Source organism: Amaranthus tricolor, chromosome 8 (assembly GCF_026212465.1).
Source record: "Amaranthus tricolor cultivar Red isolate AtriRed21 chromosome 8, ASM2621246v1, whole genome shotgun sequence".
Classification (NCBI taxonomy): domain Eukaryota; kingdom Viridiplantae; phylum Streptophyta; class Magnoliopsida; order Caryophyllales; family Amaranthaceae; genus Amaranthus; species Amaranthus tricolor.
Window position 1 is genome coordinate 5,851,967 of NC_080054.1, and position 22,787 is coordinate 5,874,753.

Genomic DNA, 22,787 nt, shown 5'->3' on the forward strand with positions numbered 1-22,787 from the left:
TCAATTAACCATGAATAATACGAACTTTGATACATATTTCCCGCTGGCATACCATTTTATCTGTTACCGGTAAACTTACTCATTCCTTAAAAAAAAATTTTTTGCTGATAAAACTAAGTAAGAAAAATTACCCTAAATAATACGAACTCTCAATTAACTATGAATAAAATACGAACTTTGATACATATTTCCCGCTAGCATAATGAAGAAATGGGGAATTTACCGTTTCTCTAGGTAAAGAACCGGTCAGGTATGCTAGCGGGAAATATGTATTAAAGTTCGTATTATTCATGGTTAATTGAAAGTTCGTATTATTGTAGGAAAATCAGTGAAAGTTCGTATTATTCAGGGTAATTTTTCCATTTTTAAAAGGTCACAAAATAAATATCTTCTTTCTGTAAATCATTTAATAATTAAATACAACATCTTTTATATTAGTTTACTCATAATATTTGCAGAAAATATCTTAAATTCTTTGGGTCAGCAATATTACTATGATAACATTATAAAATAATTTTTTTATAATAAAATTTTTTCATTATAACAAAAAAATAATTATTATTACGATAACATCAAAATCTTTATATAAAATTTTTTTCACATAAAATAATTATTTAGTAAATTTCTAATGTTTTTAACAAAATATCTTTTCATTATAAAATAATGGTCTCATTGAATACTTTGATTCAACATGTCATGAACGTATATCGTATTATTAATCTATTTTCTTTATAGAAAAAAGATATAAATATTATAAAAAAATCTTTATTTACATAATTAGCGTTAAGTTTAAATTGGGACAAATATAAAAAAAAACTTAGTAAAAATGGTAGAAAAAATATATATTTAATTCAGAAATTAGAGAAAAATATTAATGAGATTAAAATATAATGTAAATATATAAATAAAAATTAAAGAAATAATACAATTCATGATCAATAATAATTATAAAATTATTATAAGAAAAAATATAATGTTTAAAATATTTAACCTTTGTGTATAAAAAACAAATAATCTTACAAATTTTTTATACAAGTATATAATTAAGGAAAAATTACCCTGAATAATACGAACTTTCACTGATTTTCCTACAATAATACGAACTTTCAATTAACCATGAATAATACGAACTTTAATACATATTTCCCGCTAGCATACCTGACCGGTTCTTTACCTGGAGAAACGGTTATTCCCCATTTCTTCATTATGCTAGCGGGAAATATGTATCAAAGTTCGTATTTTATTCATAGTTAATTGAAAGTTCGTATTATTGTAGGAAAATCAGTGAAAGTTCGTATTATTCAGGGTAATTTTTCTTACTTAGTTTTATCAGCCAAAAATTTTTTTTTAAAGGAATGAGTAAGTTTACCGGTAACAGGTAAAATGGTATGCCAGCGGGAAATATGTATCAAAGTTCGTATTATTCATGGTTAATTAAAAGTTCGTATTATTGTAGAAAAATCAGTGAAAGTTCGTATTATTCAGGGTAATTTTTCCTATAATTAATAAATCAAAAATATTTTTTCAATCACCGTGCGCACGGGTATTATCTAGTACTTCTCTAACGCCACCAGATTTGCTCTAATCCCTCTATCGCACTCTCCTGGTTTTCGTTACACAATTTGCTATTTTTTCGCAGTCGGAACCCTAAACCACTTGAGAGAAATCAGATAAAAATGGATTTGGGAAATGATTTCGATCGTCTACTCTTCTTCGAACATGCTCGTAAAACCTGTGAAGCAAACTACATTAAAAATCCTCTTGATGCTGAGGTTTTACTTTATTTCATTTTCTCTTTCTTTGTTATATCATTCCTCGTTTGTTTGTTTGAGATCTTGTTATGAACTGAATTTTCTTTGGTTTGTGCAGAATTTAACGAAATGGGGGGGCGCATTGCTTGAGTTGTCGCAATTTCAGAGTCCCGCCGAGTCTAAGCCTATGCTTTCAGGTTTGAATTTCACCATTAATCTTTGTTAGAATTAGTGCTTCAAAATTAGGAATCAATTAGTTTCAATTTGACTTTTGTGTTAAAATTACTCTTAACGACTTCACCATTAGTTTGCAGTTTCTTAGTGGGTAAATTAGTTGCTAGACATATGGGAGACAGTGGGATATATTAACTCATTAAATTAGTTGCTAAAAATACGAGAGTTAGTGGGATTATGTTGACCCATTAAATTAGTTTATAGAAATATGGGAGTTAGTGGAATTATGTCCACACATTTTCTAGAGTTAGTTTTCTATAATTGAGGTTTTTTTTTAATGAGTTTGTACGCGTATAAATAGGCTATTTTTCTGATTCATGAATGTGGTAGTTTTATGTTTATCACTCTGTCATACTTACTTTCTTTAATATTTTGCCAACATAGTAGTATCAAGAGCCATGTTCCTTGTAAACCTATCCCTTTCTGCCATTTTTTTCTTCATGATATCCAACCATTTTCAATCTCCATTCTTGAATTTAATGGAAAAAATTATCACTCTTGGGCTATTAAGATAAAAGCATACTTAAGAGCCATGAGTTTAAGGGATGTTATTGAAAAGGATGAAAATCCAACCCTTCCACATAATCCAACTATTGCCCAAATAAAAGATTTTGATAAACAAATGACAAAAAGGCCTAGAACACTTGCATGTTTACTTTCGGGTGTATTGGAAGAAATTTTTACAACTATTATGGATTGTGAGTCTCCAAAAGAGACATTGGAAAAACTCATGAAGGAGTTTGAGGGCAATGCTCAAACTAAATTGATGCAAATTTTCAATCTTAAAAGAGAGTTTGAAGAATGGGGATGAAAAGCAGTGAAAAATTCAAAGAGTACGAAAGTCGGTTGATGTCCATCGTCAATCAATCAAGCTACTTGGTGGAGACTTGTTGCAAATCAAAGTCCACCGATATTTCAAAATATTTCAAAATTGGGAGGAAATTTTTATTTATGGCTTGCTTTATCCAAAGACATCAACAACATCATATAAGGGCAACTTTTGTGTGGATTTTATCAAGCCATAACTCAATCTTATTTGCAATGCTAGTTCATTATCAACAATGTTGGCATGGGCGCACCTTCCTCTCACAAGCAATCTTTCAATCCACCCTTCAAAGATAAATCCTTAGTCAAGCAATGTCTTAATCAAATCTGAATTTTAATTCTTAGTTTCTAGTTTGTGTTTTATTTTATTTTTATTAAGGTCGGTCCATCAATGTTTTTAGTGTTTAATTTTGATTAAAAAAACAAACAAAAATGTCATATTATTCTAAGTATTTTAAGAGTCGTAAGCAAGTATGGAAGTGCAAGTCAGGAAAACGAAGACAGAAAACGAGTCGAAGTCCGACAACAAGGAAGTTATTTTCAACAAGTGTTGAGCCAAGCTAGGCGTGTGGAAAGCATGCGCAAAGTCATCATCTTTTAAGTCCTTTTTAGTCCATACTAGCTAGATAGTTATTTATGTATGCAATAAAAGAAAATCGGAAATTTTAATTAGTATCCTAGGTAGTTATTTTCGGTTTTATGCAATAAATTAGGAGTATTTGTCGGTTTTGTAAGTAGTTAATTACAAGGACGAAAGTTACGTGAGAAGTTACTTGCAGAATAGACACATAGGAGGTAGTTACCAAGGAGTTACAATCGGCCAAAGTGTTAACTTCCACACGTCACTATGGTCGGTCATGTGCACGGTTTTTGTGAGTTGGTTTTTCAGTTAGTTTATTTCGTTTTTTCTTTCTTTATAAATAGTTCAACAAGTATTGTAATTTTCAGAGTTGATTAATGATAAAGAAAACCCGAAACGTTTTGTTTCAATCCCCGTTGTTTGTATGATTCTTTTATTAGAGTCGTATTTGCAAAAGTTCTTATTCTTGGTGTGTTTGGCACGTGCACCTGTGTCTTAAGAGCGTCGTTACTTGTTACGTGGATTCTTAGTGAGTTTCGAGATTAGCCATCATTATCCTTTACTTGCTATTTTCGAAAATCAAACGAAAAACATCAAAAAAATCAGTTTGTTCATTCCACATTCACCCTCACCATTTCCTTCATTGTTCTTTCATCGTTCTTTCTTTTGATCATTGATTAAGGGTTGTAAGAACCCCTAAATCTTAGGCGATCTTACAACAAGACTTTACAGGCCAAAGAGTGGTGGAAAAAATTTTAGTTCCTCCAGAAAGGTGTGAATTAAAAATTTCCCCACTTGAAGATACTAAAGATCTATCAAAGTTTGCATTTTATGGAATTGATCAACTCACTTCATACCGCGGATCAAAGAAGCAGCATGAGAAATGGAGGTAGCAAAAGATTTGAAAATGCACTAGTTGTTAAGTCTTCATATCAAAAATGGTCATGAGGAAAATGATTGTTGACATAAAGGAAAGCCACAATGCTACAATTGTAAAAGATTTGGGCATATGGCTAGGAATTGCAGGCTCAAGAATAATGAGAAAGAATCAATGGCACAAGTGGTCATGGAAGAAAATTTGTTATAGAAATTTGGGTGATAATGTGCACCATAGAGAGAAGTGCCTTAAAGAATTTATAGTTGGTGATAATGTACATCAATATAATTATGAGGATGATTAGATGTGCATCAATGAAGATTGGAGTGATGTGCTTCGTGATCAATGAATTTTGAAGCAAGGGGTTAGATGTTAGAATTAGTGCTTAAAAATTAGGAATTAATTAGTTTTAATTTGACTTTATTATTAATGTGTTAAAATTAGTCTTAATCTTTAGTTTGCTGTTTCTTAGTGGTTAAATTAGTTGCTAGAAATATGAGAGTTAGTGGGATCATGTTGACCAACTAAATTAGCTGCTAAAATATGGGAGTTAGTGATCATGTTAACCCATTAAATTAGTTGTTAGAAATTTGAGAATAGTGGGATTATGTCGACCCATTTTCTAGAGTTAGTTTTCTATGATTAAGTTAGTTTCTTTATGACTTTGTAAGCCTGTAAATAGGCTATTTTTTTGATCAATGAATGCAAAAGTTTTATGTTTATCACTCTACCATACTTTCTTTAATATTTTTTCCCAACAATCTTGATTTTGATCCTTCCATTTTTTAAAATTTCTTTTAGTTCTATGAAGAGATTGTATTCTCATTGGTTATTTGGGGTTTCTAATGAAGGTATTTGTAATAAGGAGTAGGATGTACCCAAACCTACCCTTGTTTGGGAAGGTTTGTCTCTTAATGACCTTTTATATTAAACATTATGTCATTATCAGTGTTAAAACTTCTTGTAAAAAAGAAGTGCACGAACGTTCTATTACTCAAAGAACTTAAATATTTCAATAATAAATTATGGTAAAGTTAGTTTTGTTTCATATACATCACTAATAAGAAGGGGTTGTTTCTTTTGTTATTTGGTTTCATATACCATACTACAATTTATCACTCTAATGTCATTTAGGACTTTTACCTACGTAGGGTTTTAGAGGTCTTATGTTAGCAACCTACCTTTGTTTGTTATAAAAAAAGTTGTTTGCTATTGACCTTTGGTACAAAATATATTATGCAACTTTTAATAAGAATTGCATGATTTAATGAGCCTTTTTAATGTAGTCCATTATAAATCCAAAATCAATGAACTATAAAGGTTTGCCCCTTTGAAATAAGAGATCTTATTTGGGTTCAAAAAAAAAAATACTAAACAATTTGGCGATATTTACATGGGCTAGTAAAGATGCAATACGGTTGTATTATTTTCTATTGCAACATTTATACTTAAAGTCAACTGTAATGACTTGGGTCAAGGGTCTAAGGGCATTATCTTCTTTTCACTATTATTAGTCTTTGTATTTTGTCAATTAGATGTTATTTTTTAGTTGTCTCTTGGGGTTTAGGCTATATAAAGAGCCACCCTTGTAATAAATGATTGGGCTTTTGAATAGTGAATAATAAGAATTGGTCTTTTGGGAGTTAGTGGGCAGACTCGAAGTGTCCATTTTATCCAGTTTTGGTAACGGCTCCGGTTGATTGTATCTAAGCGGTACGATTACGGTGACCAGAAAATCGCCGGCGACGGCATAATATTGGAGACAGACTACTTGAAGTTGTCGAAACAATATAACTAGTTGACTATAGCGTTGGAGACAAATGCGGGAAAACTTTGAAGATATGAAAGAATTGGTCAAGATGTTTCAAGACTACAAAAAACATGTTTCATGTATTGAAGAAAACACCATTTGTGAAGATTCAGGGTTTAATGAAGAGATTGAAGGTAAAACAGATCTGAAATTTAAAGAGAATGAAGGTAAAACAAATTTGAAATTTAAAGAAGAGATTAAGGGTATATGTGAGGAACACATAACAGTTCATGAAGAGAAATGCCAAGAGTACCCAAAGGTGGTGGAAAAGGAAGAGGTGAAGTTGAGCAAAATGGGGAAGAAACATAAAGAAAGACAGAAGCTATTTGGAAAACAATAAATTAAAGAAAAAAAAAATCGTGGGGAATCATACCAAAGAAGGAAGGGTAAACAGAAAGAAGACTCAAAAAAGAAACAAAGAAAAGAACTTCATGGTCTCGAGCGGAGGCGCGTGTGGAGGCACTACAGGCGGCGTGTGGGGAAGTCCGGGGAAGGTGTGAATAAATTGGTACCTTGGAAGAAACTCAAGAAAAAGGAGTATTGTTTGTCTATCCTAATAATCTTGAAACTAAATCCAGGTAACTCCACAAAATTCAATAGACGAAAAATCTTAGACTTGAGTCGACAATAGAACCCTAGTTTGATTGGAGGGTTGATCTTTGCTGAAGAGGTGGAGAACTCGATGGCTGAAAACAGGAAGATAGTCGGACCAGGTGGTGGTTCTGGGAAGTTGGACGGAAGCTGTTGGAAGGCGATGAAGTCGACGACGAGGGTAGACACTGTGGTTTTGGGCGAGAAAAAAAGAGAGAAGGGAAGGGAGGCGAACGTGACGACAGGTGTAAGGGGCTTAAGTACACCGAAAATCATGGGGAATTTGCCGGCGGTATGAAGAAGGTAGAAGAAAAAGAAGACGGCAGGCGACGTGAGAGTACGATGGCCTTCCTTAAGGTTCTAGGTTTTGAGGAGAAAGAGATAATTGAAGGAGAGAGAAAGGGGGATATAGAGGAGGCGGCCGGGAAATGTGGAAGATTCACCGACGAGGGTAAGACGACAGACGGTGCCGGAAATGGAGGGTTCGCCAGGAGACCGTGGTGGTCGGCTGACAGCGAGTGTAAGAAATTAGGGAGGAAGGAAGATTGTTTTGATGGTCTTGAAATAGAAGGTGAAAAATGGAATTTGAAAAAAAAAAGGGAATTCAAGCCAAGAGATATGAAGGGCCATTTAGTGTTCCAAGATGATACTACTGATGACATCACCATTGATGACATCATCAAGACAGATTTGGGTTGGGATTATTTTTCACTCGTTCAATTTATGGTGAGAATGACCCAACTTTTAAGCTCAAGAAATTGCAAGACTTCCAGCCCATTTAAACATACCTCAACTTCATTTTTTCTCGACCCACTCACTGCTTTAACCCATCTCTTCAAAATCTTCAATCTCAAAATGGTGGAGTTGGAACTGAATACAATAATGGTGAATGGCTCACGTTCAAGGACAACCTACTGGACACACAAAGCTAATTTTTATCCACCTTAAGGGCAAGGTGGAACTTTAGGCGGTCGGTAATGTAATGACTTGGGTCAAGGGTCTAAGGGAATTATCGTCATTTCACTATTATTAGTCTTTGTATTTTGTCAATTAGATTAGTTGTTATTTTTTAGTTGTCTCTTGGGGCTTAGGCTATATTAAGAGCCACCCTTGTAATAAATGATTGGCTTTGAATAGTGAATAATAAGAATTGGTCTTTTGGGAGTTAGTGGGCAGACTCGAAGCGCCCATTGTATCCAGTTTCGGTAACGGGTGCGGCTGATCTATTACATCAACATAATTTACTAGAAAGTGTTCTAGTCATTGTTGCAATATATATCTTTTTCAATGTTCATAATTTAAGTCAATATTGTTTATCAAGAAGTGTTTTTCAGCCAACGGTTCCTATGGTTTTTTTAAATAAAAGAACCTAATTTTTAATAGTATTTTTGGGTGGTTGAAGATGCTGTGTTGAAGTTGGAAGAAGCATTGTCGATCAATCCCAAACGACATGATGCAATGTGGTGTTTGGCAAATGCTTATACCACCACTGCTTTATTGATTCCTGACATTGAAGAGGCTAAACCTTTCTTTGACAAGGCTGCACATTTCTTTCAACAAGCTGTTGATGAGGTAATTATTTCATTTGTAACTAACGATTTTTTATTTGCTTTTGGAATTTGTTTTTATTGTTTCCTCCTTTTTTTTTTTCTGTAGGAACCCTCTAATGAGTTGTACAGAAAGTCCTTAGAAATCTCTTCCAAGGTTTGAAATTCTTTTCTTACTGTATTGGAACATTGTTTTGTTTTATATTTGAACTTATATGTCATGCATTGCTTTGAGGCGAGAGTTGACTTTAATTGCGTGTTTATTGGGTAACATAAGACATAGACATTATTATTAATATAGAATTCATACAACTGGTATTGTGAAGACTTAAAAAGAGAGCGAGAAAGACCAAGATGACTTTGAGGACAAAATCAAAAAAGAATTTGAAATATCTGGATTTACAAATTGAGATGGTAGAAAATTAGGATGATGGAGATGAAGAATCCTTGTGGACGAAGGTTCGTGCAGCTTACTACAATTGGGATTAAGGCTCTAGCGTTCTTGTTGTTAAATCTGTATTCACAATTGCCAAAGCTAATCTTGTTAGCCATCATTGTGAAAAAATGTGGTAATTATCATGATCACGATTATATAACAATGATGCGGTAACAAGAGTAATACGATTATTATAGCGCCTTAATATCTTTCGAAAGCATGAGATATCGTTTGATCCGACCAAAAACACTTTACAATGTTAGACATATGACTTTATTTTTTGTGAAAAGCTTACCACGTTGCCAATGCAATGCAATGCGTTCTTATTTTGGCACTATGCGATAACCAAATTCAAGGATAACATATTGTATTATGTTATGTCCTTGCTGCTTAGTTCCTTGACATCTATGTTACCTGGACATGTGTTTGAGGGTTTGACTTGTGAATACGTAAAATTTTTTGTGCCAAACTTGGACGTGGACATGACATTTCAAAATATGTTGAAGTTTACTTTATAATGATAAATATTACTCCCTCCATTTCCTAATGAAGTTCCCACAAAAAATGTTCACGAGAATTAAAAAGAAAAAAGAATATTTAGATAGTATATATTTATTTTATTGAATAATGAATGTGATGGAGGAAAGTAGGGATCATAAACATTAAAAAATATTAAAAGAAAGTTGGTGGAAATAAATGGTGACCACACCTAATAAATCTTTTTACAAAATTAGTGGGAAACATGTGGGGATCATAAGAAATATTAAAATGCTTAAAGGAAGTTAGTGGAAGATATGTGGGGACATAAATATTATTTAAATACTAAAATAATGATGAATAAGGTTATTTTTGTCTAAAATTTGTGATATAAATAAAAAGATTCTTTATGGGATCAACAAATGAAATACCCTAAAATGGTAAATGGAAACTTCTTTAAGGAACTGAGAGAGTATATTTATTTTTCTTATATTTTCCCTGATTGATAATTTTTATTTTCATTAATAAAAAAGAATTGTGTATTTTATGTTTATTATCAAGTTATTTTTAATGACAAATAACTTATAACTAATAATGTGTAACAAAAATAAAGATTCAAGCATGAAAAGAGAAATATAAACAATATAAAAAGTAAATAAAAGAAAAAAGCAATGGCGACAAAGGGTATCAGATGGTGGGTAAAGGGCACACGGGCAATGGTAGCTATTAAAATTAGAAAAATAAAGATATAATTATTTAAAACAAGTAACTCTTGTGAGAAACTGTCTCTTAGTGATATTCCTAGCACAAGATAAGTGTCGAAGTTTCTTGTTATAATTATACAAAACAATAATAATATTTAATTATCTCAATGCTATTAAGTGTCTTCCAGCTAAGGTGAGGTTTGGGGGTTGTATGTATGATTACAAAATTTAAAAAGAACGTGCAACTTGAAAAACATGCGCACAATTTTTTTTAAAAAAAAATCCAAAAAGAATTAAAAATCAAATTGTAACTTCCTAAAATACAATGTTTGATTGAATGTTTTAACAAATCATCATATTTTCAATTGAAACAAATCAAAGAAAATTAATATGGAAGAATTACTTGCTAAAATACCTACTTTGAATCAAAAACATTCTTAAAACACTTACTTTCAAACTTAAAATCACTATTTTGTATCAAAAAAAACACTTTAAATCCTTAAAACACTTTATTCTAGTTTACAAAACTTATTTTAGTACTTATAACACCTACTTTGGATCTTAAAACACCTATTTAGGGTCTTACAATACAAATTTGATTGCCAATTAAGAAATGTTCATGCGAATTAAGAAATGTTCACGTGAATTATGAAAACTAGAAACTTTTAGATAGTAGATTATAAACATTAAAAAATTAAAAGAAAGTTAATGGAAAAAATATGGAGACCACAACTAATACGAAAATGTTTTTATAAAGTAAGTAGAAAACACGTAGGGATCATGAGGAATATAAAATTGTTAAAATGAAGTTAATAAAAGATACGTAGGACCCATACGCATTGTTTAAATATTAAAATAAGGATGAACAAGATTATTTTTGTTCAAAATATATGATATAAATAAAATTGCTCTATGTAGTTGGTTCATTGCATTACCCACAACAACAAATTTCACATTGTCGGATTTTGTTTGGTTTGACGCTGAAATCAAACCAAATATGAATTTACGATTTAAAAATTTTTTTGGACTAAACGAATTCGTATTGATTGCCAATCTAGACTAGTCAATCCAGTTTATGGTTTATAAGACTTAAAATAATAAAACACAATGTTATCTTTAGAAAATATTTTTACAGATAAAAAATATATTCTCATATTCAAGTTTTAGTCAGCTAAAATTTTCAACATATAATTAATTGATGATAGTTTATTAAATAAGTTTGTAGGTTACCAATGATGTAACAGAAACTTGCTCAGCTTTGACAAAAATGTGTCCTTTGTGTGGGTTGAGTCTATGAACTTGAAGAAACTTTCAGATCATTAGATAGAAGCTATAAGAATAAACTCATTGTATGCTCCATGACCTTTTTGTTATCTGTATAACATTTTAATTTAGAATACTACCTACTCACCCTATTTTTAAAAGGCGTAAGGTGCCGTAATTTGTTAAAGATCTCTTTAGCATAGGCAATAGCATTGGTGTGTAAGGTGTTAGTGCTCTAAAACCCCCTAATATTTCAAATAATAATATGATGAATCTATAACCAAAAGATGCTTTATGCAACTTAAGGTGCTTGTCAATATAGGGTACTATGAGGTGCTTACCGTAGTTGCAAAAGGCACCAGGTGCCCTAAGGCGTTTAACATCCCAACACTAGCATTTGGGTGTGAGGTGCCCTAACCTTTAAAAATAAATTAACCTCCGAAAAATAAATAAAGATGAAAAGAAGAGAAAACGTACGAGGTGTTGAATGAGATTTTGAGGCTAATACCATAAAGCGCTCTAATGGGCTTGCCTTAAGGAATTACTTCACCTAGTCCAACCAAGGCACCCAACCCAGCGTCTGCTATATTTAAGCGCTCTTAGGGACGCTTATAAAAACTAAGACACTCACATTGAAGAATCGCCTCAACTAGCCCTATCAAGGCACCGAGTCCATTACTTTTTTTCTCGTAGGTTTTGTATTTCGTTTGGGAGATTTTGAGATGTGGGCTGAAATTATCATGAGGGAAGATAATAAATTTTGGAGAGGCTTAGGCTGTTATATTTAGGTTTCCGTGGAGAAATTTATGGGTTCCATTTTGTTTGAGAGAGCGTGTTGTGTTATGGATGTGGTTGTTGTCGTGGTGGTTGTATTTTGAGTGAAAGAAATCAGAACTTGATATGATTGAATAGAAATGAAATGGTTGTAGTAGCAAACGAAATGAGGTGATTTGTTTTGCGGAGTTGGTTGGTTGTGGGTGGTGTCTAGTAGAGTGGTGTTGTAATGGATTTGCTTGGAAACCAAATCGAGAACGATAGTGGGTGGGCATACTTTGAAGTTGGAACTTGTCGCTTTGTTCTCAGAACCTCCATATCTTTTCTGAGCTCCTCAAAATTGTTATTTTCTGATGGAGCTTTTTGTTTTTTTGCTAATCAGACGGGTCGTTACACCAGCATGTAATTTATGTCTGGTTTATGGTCATGATGCTATTTGAAAAGGCCAATCTGCAATTATTCTGACAATGTTGTGTCAATGTGCATATATGGTCACCCCATGCTGTGGGTCAGAATATTGCATGAAGAAAAGAGAAAGAAAAACTCAGAGAATGAAGGTTGCTATTATCAAGCACTGATTGAGTAATACAAAACCCTTCTTTCGAGAGGAAGGTGCTCTCCCAATGATACTAAGTGTTTAACAGAAAATTGCTTGCTTTCCCTTCTCCCCCATTCTCTATTATATAATCAGATTCTTAACAAACTTCTTAAGTGTATTCCTAACAAGGCCTCCCCAGCTAACAAACTCATAACAACTTTTCTTCTTGATTTACTAAATTACCCTCTACCCCAAAACTGAAATTATTTCTCAGCTTAGCAATTATTTGGCAGCTTCAACCTTCTTCTAGTAGCTTCTTCTTGGGCCTTCTAGCATAAGTGAAACGAATATTGGGCTGGTTTCTTGCAATACCTCCCACCCAAAGATTCACCTTGTCCTCAAGGTGGAAGGTAGGATATCTGAGATTGACTTCCTCAAAGGACTCCCAAGTAGCTTCAAAATCTTGCAGACCCTTCCAGTGAATCAGGACTTCCATATTGGCCTGAGAATTGCGCACCCCAAGCACAGCCCAAGGTTCCACCTCCAACACCAAATCAGCAGACAACTGGGTAGGGAGATTGGTAGGTTGATGCCCCGCTCCTAAGGCCTTCTTGAGCTGAGAGATATGAAAGACGGGGTGAATTCTGGACTCTGGAGGAAGTTGCAGCTTGTAGGCAACTTGGCCAATTCTTTCTAGCACCGAATACGGTCCATAGAATCCAGGTGAGAGTTTCTCATTGACACGCTTCGCTACAGACTGCTGTCGATACGGTTGTAGCTTGAGGTAAACCATATCGCCTACTTGAAAATAACCCTCCCGACGCTTCTTATTCTCATAGTGCTGCATATAAACTTGGGCCTGTACCAGATGAAACTTCAAATCATCCAAAATGGCATCACGTTCTTGCGATTGTGTTTCCACTGACGACACAGTTGTGTGGCCAGCAGAGAATCGAATCAAATGAGGGGATCCCTGCCATATAAGGCTTTGAAAGGGGTGTAATTAGTGGAGGTATGGAAGGAAGTATTATACCAATATTCAGCCCAAGGTAACCAACGAGCCCAGGTGTACGGTTTACCATTCACAAAGCATCGCAAATAAGATTCGACCCCTTTGTTGACCACCTCAGTTTGGCCATCTGTTTGAGGGTGGTAAGTAGTACTTCGCAGGAGTTGAGTACCCTGTAGCTTGAACAGCTCCGACCAAAAGATGCTCAGAAAAACCTTGTCTCGATCAGAGACAATTGAGTTGGGTACTCCATGTAATCTCACGACCTCAGATATGAATTTTTGGGCCACGTTCTGAGCAGTAAGAGGATGCTTAAGTGGAATGAAATGCCCGTACTTGGTCAGCCTATCTACTACCACGAGTATGGTATCCCACCCTAAGGACTTGGGTAATTTCTCAATGAAATCCATAGAAATGTCCTCCCAAACCTTTTCAGGAATTGGTAATGGTTGGAGGAGTCCCAAAGGAGACAAAGTGGAGAGTTTGTTTTGTTGACAGACATGACAGTGCTGTACATATTTGGCCACGTCCTTCCTCATCCCGAACCAAAACCATTCCTCGGCCAAGCGCTGGTAGGTCTTGAGGTCACCGGCGTGCCCTCCTACCAAGGAATCGTGGTATTCCTTGAGTAATTTAGAGGTGAGTTCACACTGTTTTGGAATTACTATCCTCCCTTTATATTTCAAGACTCCATTTTCCAGAGAGAACCATTTCGGAGTTACTTCTCCTTGTTGGAATTGAGTAATCATTCGTTGCAAGGTGGCATCCTTTGCTATGAAAGCCTGCACATAATCCCATCGTAGGCCACATGAAGCTACCAGCGCGCTACAAGTAACCTCAGGGTTGTGTTGGCGTGAGAGAGCGTCGGCCACTTTGTTCGTAGGGCCCGGCTTATAGTGAATTGTAAAAGTGTATCCCATCAACTTACTAACCCATCTTTGGTAAGCTTGTCCCACCTCTCTTTGTTCCAAGAGGAACTTAAGGCTCCACTGATCCGTGCGTACAATGAAGTGACGGCCCAATAAGTAGTGTCTCCATCTTTCCACCGCAAAGACTATGGCCATGAGTTCTTTTTCGTATATAAGTTTACCCCGATTTCGTATGCCCAGAATCTTGCTGTAATATGCAATGGGATGCCCAACTTGTAGCAAGACAGCCCCTAACCCATGCCAAGAAGCATCTGTTTCAATCTCAAAAGGAAGAGAGAAATTAGGAGCTGCTAGTATAGGAGCGTTTACCATGGCTGTTTTTAGGGTATTGAAGGCTGAAGTGGCTGCATCGTTCCACCCGAAATTCTCCTTGCGCAGCTGATCCGTCAAAGGAAGAGCAATTTGGGCATACCCCTTAATAAACTTTCGATAGTATCCTGTTAAGCCAAGGAATCCCCGGAGTTGCTTCAGATTCGAGGGGCAAGGCCAATCCAACATAGCCTGTATCTTTGTAGAGTCAACTTCCACCCCGGCTGCAGAGATCACATGACCAAGATTGGCCACCCTCACCTTTCCCACTTCACATTTTTGAAGTTGGCAAAGAGTCGGTGGTCTGAGAGGATCTGCCATATTGTGAGGATCACATGCAGAGCAATTTTCTGTTATATTGTGATGGTTTGTTTTGTCCAATCTGCCATCTTCTGCTAAGTGGATCTATATTATTTCAGCCCAGATGTTCCTCTTTCCTTCTGATTGATGATAATTTGTGTATCATATAATTGATGGAATTGTACAATATACTTCAGGCGCCGGAGCTACATGCTGAGATTAACAAGCAACAAGAAGTTTTTGGCCAAGCTTTGGGGGGTGTGGGAGCTCCTGCTTCTTCTAGTTCCACTTCCACCACTAAGGTAACCATTTGTATAATCTGTTGTTTAGTCTGTTAATATTATGCAATTGTATAAAATGAAATGTTCTTCTTTCTCAGACGGCTGCAAAAAAGAAGAAAAACAATGATTTTGCTTATGATGTGCTGGGATGGGTTATTTTAGCTGCTGGAATCGTTGTGTGGTTAGGATTTGCGAAAAACCAAGCTCCCTCACAGCCACCAAGATAATCATTTTTCATTTGTGCTTCAAATTTTGTCAAGAACATGGGGAGGACAGCTGAGATCGGATGGTTTTTTTATTGGAAAATGCCTCAAGAGTTTTGGGGACAGTTGAATATTAAAGGTCTAGTTTAGACGTATCTGTTAGCTGTAGATTATGAGTGATCATGACTGCAGCTCTTTTCTAAGCTCAAAATTTTCGTGGATGAATGAATACTGGATTATACGGAAAGCAGATTGTTCTGATCGTCTCTTTTCAGTATACAAAAATAAATACGGGGTACCTATTTCTACAAGTAGTTATAGCTGTCCCAAATTAGAAATTTCTATTATTGTTGTAATAGATGTGTAAATGTTCTTGGCTTTTGATTCCCAAACCGTATACTATGTTCGGCAACTCTTGTGAAAGACGGTCTATTGGAGAGACGTCGTCCACAGGTTCAACTCATTTTAACATCTGAAAAAATAAAAAAAGTGTTGCAGCATGCTTAAAAAAACAGTTTCTCTGCTCATCGTAAAACTTCTTTCAATATCTCTAAATTTGAAAACCAAAAAGAAATAAAAGAATTCATGCTTGAATTCGATAATTTCAAAATTTTATGTCAATTCAAACACAATAAAAATGAAATTACAGGTATATAGTTTTGACTGATATTTTGAATATTCAATTAGTTGATATATAGTAGGCATTTTTATTAGTAGAATTAGATATTTAATTTTTACGGTCATTATAGAAGACCAAATATATCTAGGAGACAGTACCGTGGTGCATGTTATTCGCTGATGATATTGTATTGGTAGCGGAAATTAAGGGGAAGTTAATAATAAATTGGATGAGTGGAGGAAAGCTTTAGAAGATAAAGAGTTGTGCATTAGTCGTATGAAGACTGAATATTTGCGTTGTGACTTTAGTAGGACATCGTCGATTGGTCAGCCAGAGGTATCTATTGGTGAAGAAGTATAGGTTTTTGGGATCAATCATTCAGAGCGATGGGGAGATTGACGGAGATGTCAATCATCAAATACATGCAGGTTAGCTCAAGTGGCAAGCAACAACCGCGGTGCTATGTGATAGGAAGTTCCCCAATAAGTTAAGAGGTAAAATTTATAGGGTGGCTATCAAACTTGCTTTGCTATACGGGATAGAATGTTGACCCATAAAGAAGATTTTTGAACATTAGATGGAAGTTACAGAAATGTGTATTCTGAGGTGGATGTGCGGGCACACATTGATGGATCGAATTAGGAACCAAGAGTTTAGAGACAAACTAGGGGTTGCCCTATTTCTGCAAAAATGCGCGAAAATAGATTGAGGTGGTTTGGACATGTGCAGAGAAAGACTTTCGACGCCCTTGTGAGGAGGATAGAGATCATCATAGTAGAGGGTAAGAGAAGTCGAGGAAGGCCCAGGAGAACTTGGGATGAGCAGATAAAAGCTGATTTGCATGAATTAACCTCTCTGAGGACCTGACCAGGGACAGGAGTAGGTGGAGGCGCCTTATCCATGTTTTAAACTACTGATTCTCCCTTCGCTTACTTGTCGGTGTTTTTGTTCTCTGGCTTTTATTCGTTGCCATTATTATTATTATTATTATTATTATTATTATTGTTGTTGTTGTTGCTGTTGTTGTTGTTGTTCTTGTTGTTCTTGTTGTTATTGTTATTGTTATTGTTATTGTTATTGTTATTGTTATTATTATTATTATTATTATTATTATTATTTATTTATTTATTTATTTATTTATTTATTTATTTATTTATTTATTTATTTATTTATTTATTTATTTATTTATTTATTTATTTATTTTAACCATATGCATTCTATTTATATTTATCTTATGTCTAATGTTCACGCTTGTTTGTGATAAGATGCAGACTTACGGAATTTGCTTCAATCGCACTCGGTCCCATCAGTTGCAAAATCTTATCTTATTCTTTCTCGAGTCGGGTCCTTCCCTCCCCAAACCTGTCCGTAGTTTTCTATGGGCGGGATACACTAGGTATGATGATGATGATGAATGAGTTATATAGTTGTTTTTATTGTAGAAATAGTTATTATAATGGTTAACCAATAGATATTTTACATGTACAAGTAGGTAATATGATAGGTAATAGTAGATGTTTTTACTAGTAGAAATCAATATTTTTTTTTGATAGAAATGATACAATACAACGTGTATTTAACCTATTTTTTTGTCTTAAAGTGTATTTAATCTATTAAAACAACTACTTTTGGATCTTGAAACTCTTTGTTTAATACTATAAAATACGTACTATAAGTAGTTAAATGTCTAGCTATTATCATGTAAAATCAAGGAATTGAAAACTCATACTAAAAAACTTACTATATGTAGTTAAAATGTCTACTTATTATCTTACAAAAAGAATAAACTGAAAACTCTTAACTGTAATATTATAAAACACCTACTATAAGTAGTAAGAAAAACTCTTATTATATTTAATTCAAATGCATACTATAACTAGTGTAAGTGCCTACTATAACTAATTTTAATGTCTCCTTTAACAATTAAAAATGTCTACTTTAGTATGTAAAAACACTTATTTAAGTATGTATAAATATCTAGTTTTATATGCAAAAATACCTACTATAACCATTTTAAATGCCTACTTTAACTATTTAAAATGTCTATCATATGACAAAGCACCTACTTCAGTATGTAATAAAGCATGCTATGGTATACAAAAACAACTATTTTGATATACAAAAACACCTACTATAACAATGAAAAAAATGTCTACTTCATCTATTTAAAAATACCTACCTTAGTTATTTTAATGTCTACCTCTACTTTTAATATAAAAAACACATACTATTAACTATTTCAAATTGCCACTATTAACGTCATTCAAAAAAAAAATTGCCACTATTAATTAGTTTATACGCCTACTCAAATATGCAAAAATACCTACTAAAACTAGTTCAAATGCCTGCCATACAACTTTGAATGGAGAAATTATGGGTGAAATAAACGCCTTAACAAAAACTCTGAAACTTAGCATATTCTCAATCTTAATTCTAGTTAACCTAATATTAACATATGTTTTTTACGGTTACCAAATTTTACTCTTCTGATCCTCTTTTTGACTTATGTATTTCTTGACTTTAGTTCTCTTCAAGAATAAAAATGAAGAAGGTCGACAACCATAGATGTTTGCTAAAGAAAAAGATGGTGTCATGGTATCACCTACCTAATTTATTTATTTATTTAAATTATTAACGACATATTACCCAAATACCCTTTGACCTTTTGTGTTGACTTTGACTTTCGGTCAATGGGCCTTTTTCTGAATTCCCCATCTTCCTTGAATGGCCCATAGGCTAGTTACCTCCAAATACCCTAACCTCCCTCCAGGAAAGTAACCTGCAAATTGACCCAACTTCCCATTTACTCCTCATTGCTTGGTTCTCCTTCTTCTAAGGCTGGTAACCGCCCACTACTCTCATGATATTCAACCTCCTCTCTGAAGTAACATCCTTCTTCATCATTATAAATAGGGACAACCATTAGAGAGGAAGTGATCATCTGAAAATAATTTTCTTAAGTATCCCTACTCACACTCTACTTCATTAGCCTACCCAAAATCTAGCAATATCAACCTCGACATCTTCTTGCATCTATTTTATAGTCATCTACTCAATAATCTCATATCAACGTTCTAACTTGAGCGTCGGAGGGGTTTTCCGGGAGATCACCCCCCGGACAAGGCTAACTTGTTGTTTTGCAGGAATTCAAGACGCTTCCTTCCACGAATCGCCGCTTCTGATAACGCTTCCACTTACAGTATTTCAAGTGTTTTCCACTTCCTCGTTTCATAACCGAAACAGTTTGGCGCCGTTTATGGGAACTTGAATAAAAAGTCATGGCTCCCAAAAGAAATCCAACTCAAACCGCCACCGTGCACAGCACAGATACAGACACTTCCGCAGGTCATGCTAATAATCAAGCCGTGACTCGTCGTGATCTGGACATGCTAGCACGAAACCTTACTGCCGCTTTTTCCGAACAACTCCGCGCCGTCATAAATAACAATCCCACTCAACAACGAGTGTTAGAGGACATGGCGGACCAAATAAAAAATTTGCAGGAACGAATCGAACCCCATCAAGAGATACCAAAGTCTCACGAATCTCAAGATGGGAATTCGAGGACATCCCACTCCAGCAGGCGTAATAAGAAGAGGCGGGAGAGATCCAGGACCCACCCGAGTCTCAGCAGGACTGATCAACGAGATGATGAATCTAAGACCACCTCTTGGGATGCCCGTACATACCCGAAAAGCAAAAAGCAAAAGGCATCCGAAAGCGTCCAATCGCTAGTGGATAAGAGGATGGAAGAGAGAAAAAAGGCACAACTCGCGGGATCTAGCCGTCCCCTCAGTCCCGTCACTATGCCGCGGAATGAGGACGGCAGGAGTAGCCTTCATGAAGATCTCACACCGATAATTTCTCCGTTGGCTACGGAGATACTGAATACCCCCAACCCTGGGAAAATAAAGATCCCAAACATGGCGACCTTCGACGGAACGTCCTGCCCAGAGGAACACCTAATGGCCTACAAGAACCTGATGCTGCTGTATACCACTAACTCATCATTGTGGTGCAAATTCTTCCCAACTACTCTCACAGGGGTAGCCTTGACGTGGTATACCTCCCTTCCAGGAGGAAGTATCCACAATTTTGCGCAATTAGAAGGAAAATTTCTGGGTCACTTTGTAGCATCCAGAAGGCAGGAAAAATCGAACTTCCATTTGCTCAGCATCACGCAACTGGAAGGAGAGTCTATATCATCATACTTGAAAAAGTTCCATGAGGCGGTGCTGGAAGTAACTGATTTGGAAGAGTCGGTTGCATTAAACCCCCTGATCAACGGAATGAAGGCTCAGAGGCTGAAGTTCCAGCTGGTCGAGAGCCAAGTAAAGACATACGCGGAGGCCATGAAGCAATGCCAAAGCTATGTTACGGCCTCCGAAATATGCCAGGCACATGATCCTAAGAAACGAAGGTCTGATAAGAAGGATCTCACAGCCAATCATTCCTGAAGGAGCAAAGAGGAACATTCGTCAAGGAGGGAAAGAAACTACTTGCCGCATCGTCCAGAACCTCCGTCAGATATGGGGCCCCCACGATCCAGACACGTATATGTCATTGAAGGGGAGCCCAGGATGCGGAATCTGTTAGATGGAGGCAACGATCCGCTGTTCAACTGGAACAGGAAGGACATATTCTTCGCCATCAGGGATCAATTGCCAACTCCACCTCCTACTGCCACCCCCTCTGATAGACGCAACTATAATCTGTGGTGTGATTACCACAAAGAGCACGGCCACACTTTGGCCCAATGCCGTGAACTCAAACGTATCCTACATCAATTAGCCGATTAGGGGAAGTTGTCCAGGTTCATCAACCGGAAGGACCATAATGCGGGAAGAGAAGCAGAAAGGAGGCCGCGGAATCAAAGACGCAGATCCTCCAAAAGGGATGAGGCCAGGCGCGAAAGTTCCAACACTCAAAAAACTATCAACATGATTTTCGGAGGATACACTGAAGAATATCCTACCATCCGCGCCACAAGAAATAGCGTCCACACTCTGCTAAAAGGGCCCCCAAAAGCCTCATCAAGTGGGCCGATCATGAGGTTCGATGCCACGACCTCCCAAACGCTGCAACAACCCCATACTAACCCTCTGGTGGTCTCCCTCAAAATTGGGCAAATGAAAGTCAAGAGGGTACTCGTAGATACCGGGAGCACGGCTGATCTCATAACAATGGAGTGCCTGAGAAAAATGAAGTTTGAAGAAAAGCACTTACAACCCCTCGACAAACCACTGATTGGGTTTGGGGGAAGTCAAGTCATTCCATTAGGCACGATCATACTCCCCGTGCGGGTGGGGGAAAGAAATGAAAGCAGAACCGTGCCCATACGATTCACGGTGGTAGATCTCACCTTTCCCTACAACGCTATCAATGGGCTTCCGCTCATCAAAAAGATCAAAGCCGCAATCTTCCCTCATCAACTCTTGCTACAATTCGAGCGGGACGATGGACAAGTGGGTATCCTCAAAGGGGATCAGGTGACGGCACGCCAATGCCTCATTAATACCTTAAAACGAGGAGCTTCCATCACCCCCTCCAAAAGGGAAAGGGAAGAAGAGTCCCCTACTGTCATGAGCGTGTATCTAGAGAACCCTAACACGCACGAAAGGCCTCGCCCCGTAGAACTATATGAGGAGGTGGACATATTCAAAGGAAAACGCATCAAAATAGGGAAAGATCTCCCTGGCCCGGTCAAACAAGATATCATGGCCACCCTTACTTAGTTCCCACCCTAAGGACTTGGGTAATTTCTCAATGAAATCCATAGAAATGTCCTCCCAAACCTTTTCAGGAATTGGTAATGGTTGGAGGAGTCCCAAAGGAGACAAAGTGGAGAGTTTGTTTTGTTGACAGACATGACAGTGCTGTACATATTTGGCCACGTCCTTCCTCATCCCGAACCAAAACCATTCCTCGGCCAAGCGCTGGTAGGTCTTGAGGTCACCGGCGTGCCCTCCTACCAAGGAATCGTGGTATTCCTTGAGTAATTTAGAGGTGAGTTCACACTGTTTTGGAATTACTATCCTCCCTTTATATTTCAAGACTCCATTTTCCAGAGAGAACCATTTCGGAGTTACTTCTCCTTGTTGGAATTGAGTAATCATTCGTTGCAAGGTGGCATCCTTTGCTATGAAAGCCTGCACATAATCCCATCGTAGGCCACATGAAGCTACCAGCGCGCTACAAGTAACCTCAGGGTTGTGTTGGCGTGAGAGAGCGTCGGCCACTTTGTTCGTAGGGCCCGGCTTATAGTGAATTGTAAAAGTGTATCCCATCAACTTACTAACCCATCTTTGGTAAGCTTGTCCCACCTCTCTTTGTTCCAAGAGGAACTTAAGGCTCCACTGATCCGTGCGTACAATGAAGTGACGGCCCAATAAGTAGTGTCTCCATCTTTCCACCGCAAAGACTATGGCCATGAGTTCTTTTTCGTATATAAGTTTACCCCGATTTCGTATGCCCAGAATCTTGCTGTAATATGCAATGGGATGCCCAACTTGTAGCAAGACAGCCCCTAACCCATGCCAAGAAGCATCTGTTTCAATCTCAAAAGGAAGAGAGAAATTAGGAGCTGCTAGTATAGGAGCGTTTACCATGGCTGTTTTTAGGGTATTGAAGGCTGAAGTGGCTGCATCGTTCCACCCGAAATTCTCCTTGCGCAGCTGATCCGTCAAAGGAAGAGCAATTTGGGCATACCCCTTAATAAACTTTCGATAGT

The 22,787-nt window shown here is 36.4% G+C and overlaps 2 protein-coding genes across 2 annotated transcripts; both read left to right on the forward strand.

The window, feature by feature from the left end:
• Positions 1-1,538: 1,538 nt before the first annotated feature.
• On the forward strand, positions 1,539-15,950 carry LOC130820188 (mitochondrial import receptor subunit TOM20-like). Its single transcript, XM_057685458.1, has 6 exons — positions 1,539-1,772; positions 1,870-1,948; positions 8,071-8,240; positions 8,325-8,372; positions 15,152-15,256; positions 15,334-15,950. The coding sequence occupies exons 1-6, from the start codon at positions 1,677-1,679 to the stop codon at positions 15,460-15,462; spliced, it is 627 nt and encodes a 208-aa protein (XP_057541441.1). The 5' UTR covers positions 1,539-1,676; the 3' UTR covers positions 15,463-15,950.
• A 3,493-nt stretch (positions 15,951-19,443) lies between these two features.
• LOC130820930 (uncharacterized) lies at positions 19,444-20,514 on the forward strand. Its single transcript, XM_057686485.1, has 2 exons — positions 19,444-19,523; positions 19,641-20,514. The coding sequence occupies exons 1-2, from the start codon at positions 19,444-19,446 to the stop codon at positions 20,512-20,514; spliced, it is 954 nt and encodes a 317-aa protein (XP_057542468.1).
• The last annotated feature ends 2,273 nt before the right edge of the window (positions 20,515-22,787 follow it).

Bases quoted from the DNA above. Each gene is read 5' to 3' on its own strand.
- LOC130820188 (XM_057685458.1), top strand. From the start codon at position 1,677: ATGGATTTGGGAAATGATTTCGATCGTCTACTCTTCTTCGAACATGCT. The intron at 8,373-15,151 runs GTTTGAAATTCT...AATATACTTCAG, and splicing joins CCTTAGAAATCTCTTCCAAG to GCGCCGGAGCTACATGCTGA. The intron at 15,257-15,333 runs GTAACCATTTGT...CTTCTTTCTCAG, and splicing joins GTTCCACTTCCACCACTAAG to ACGGCTGCAAAAAAGAAGAA.
- LOC130820930 (XM_057686485.1), top strand. From the start codon at position 19,444: ATGCTAGCACGAAACCTTACTGCCGCTTTTTCCGAACAACTCCGCGCC. The intron at 19,524-19,640 runs GTTAGAGGACAT...CCACTCCAGCAG, and splicing joins AATCCCACTCAACAACGAGT to GCGTAATAAGAAGAGGCGGG.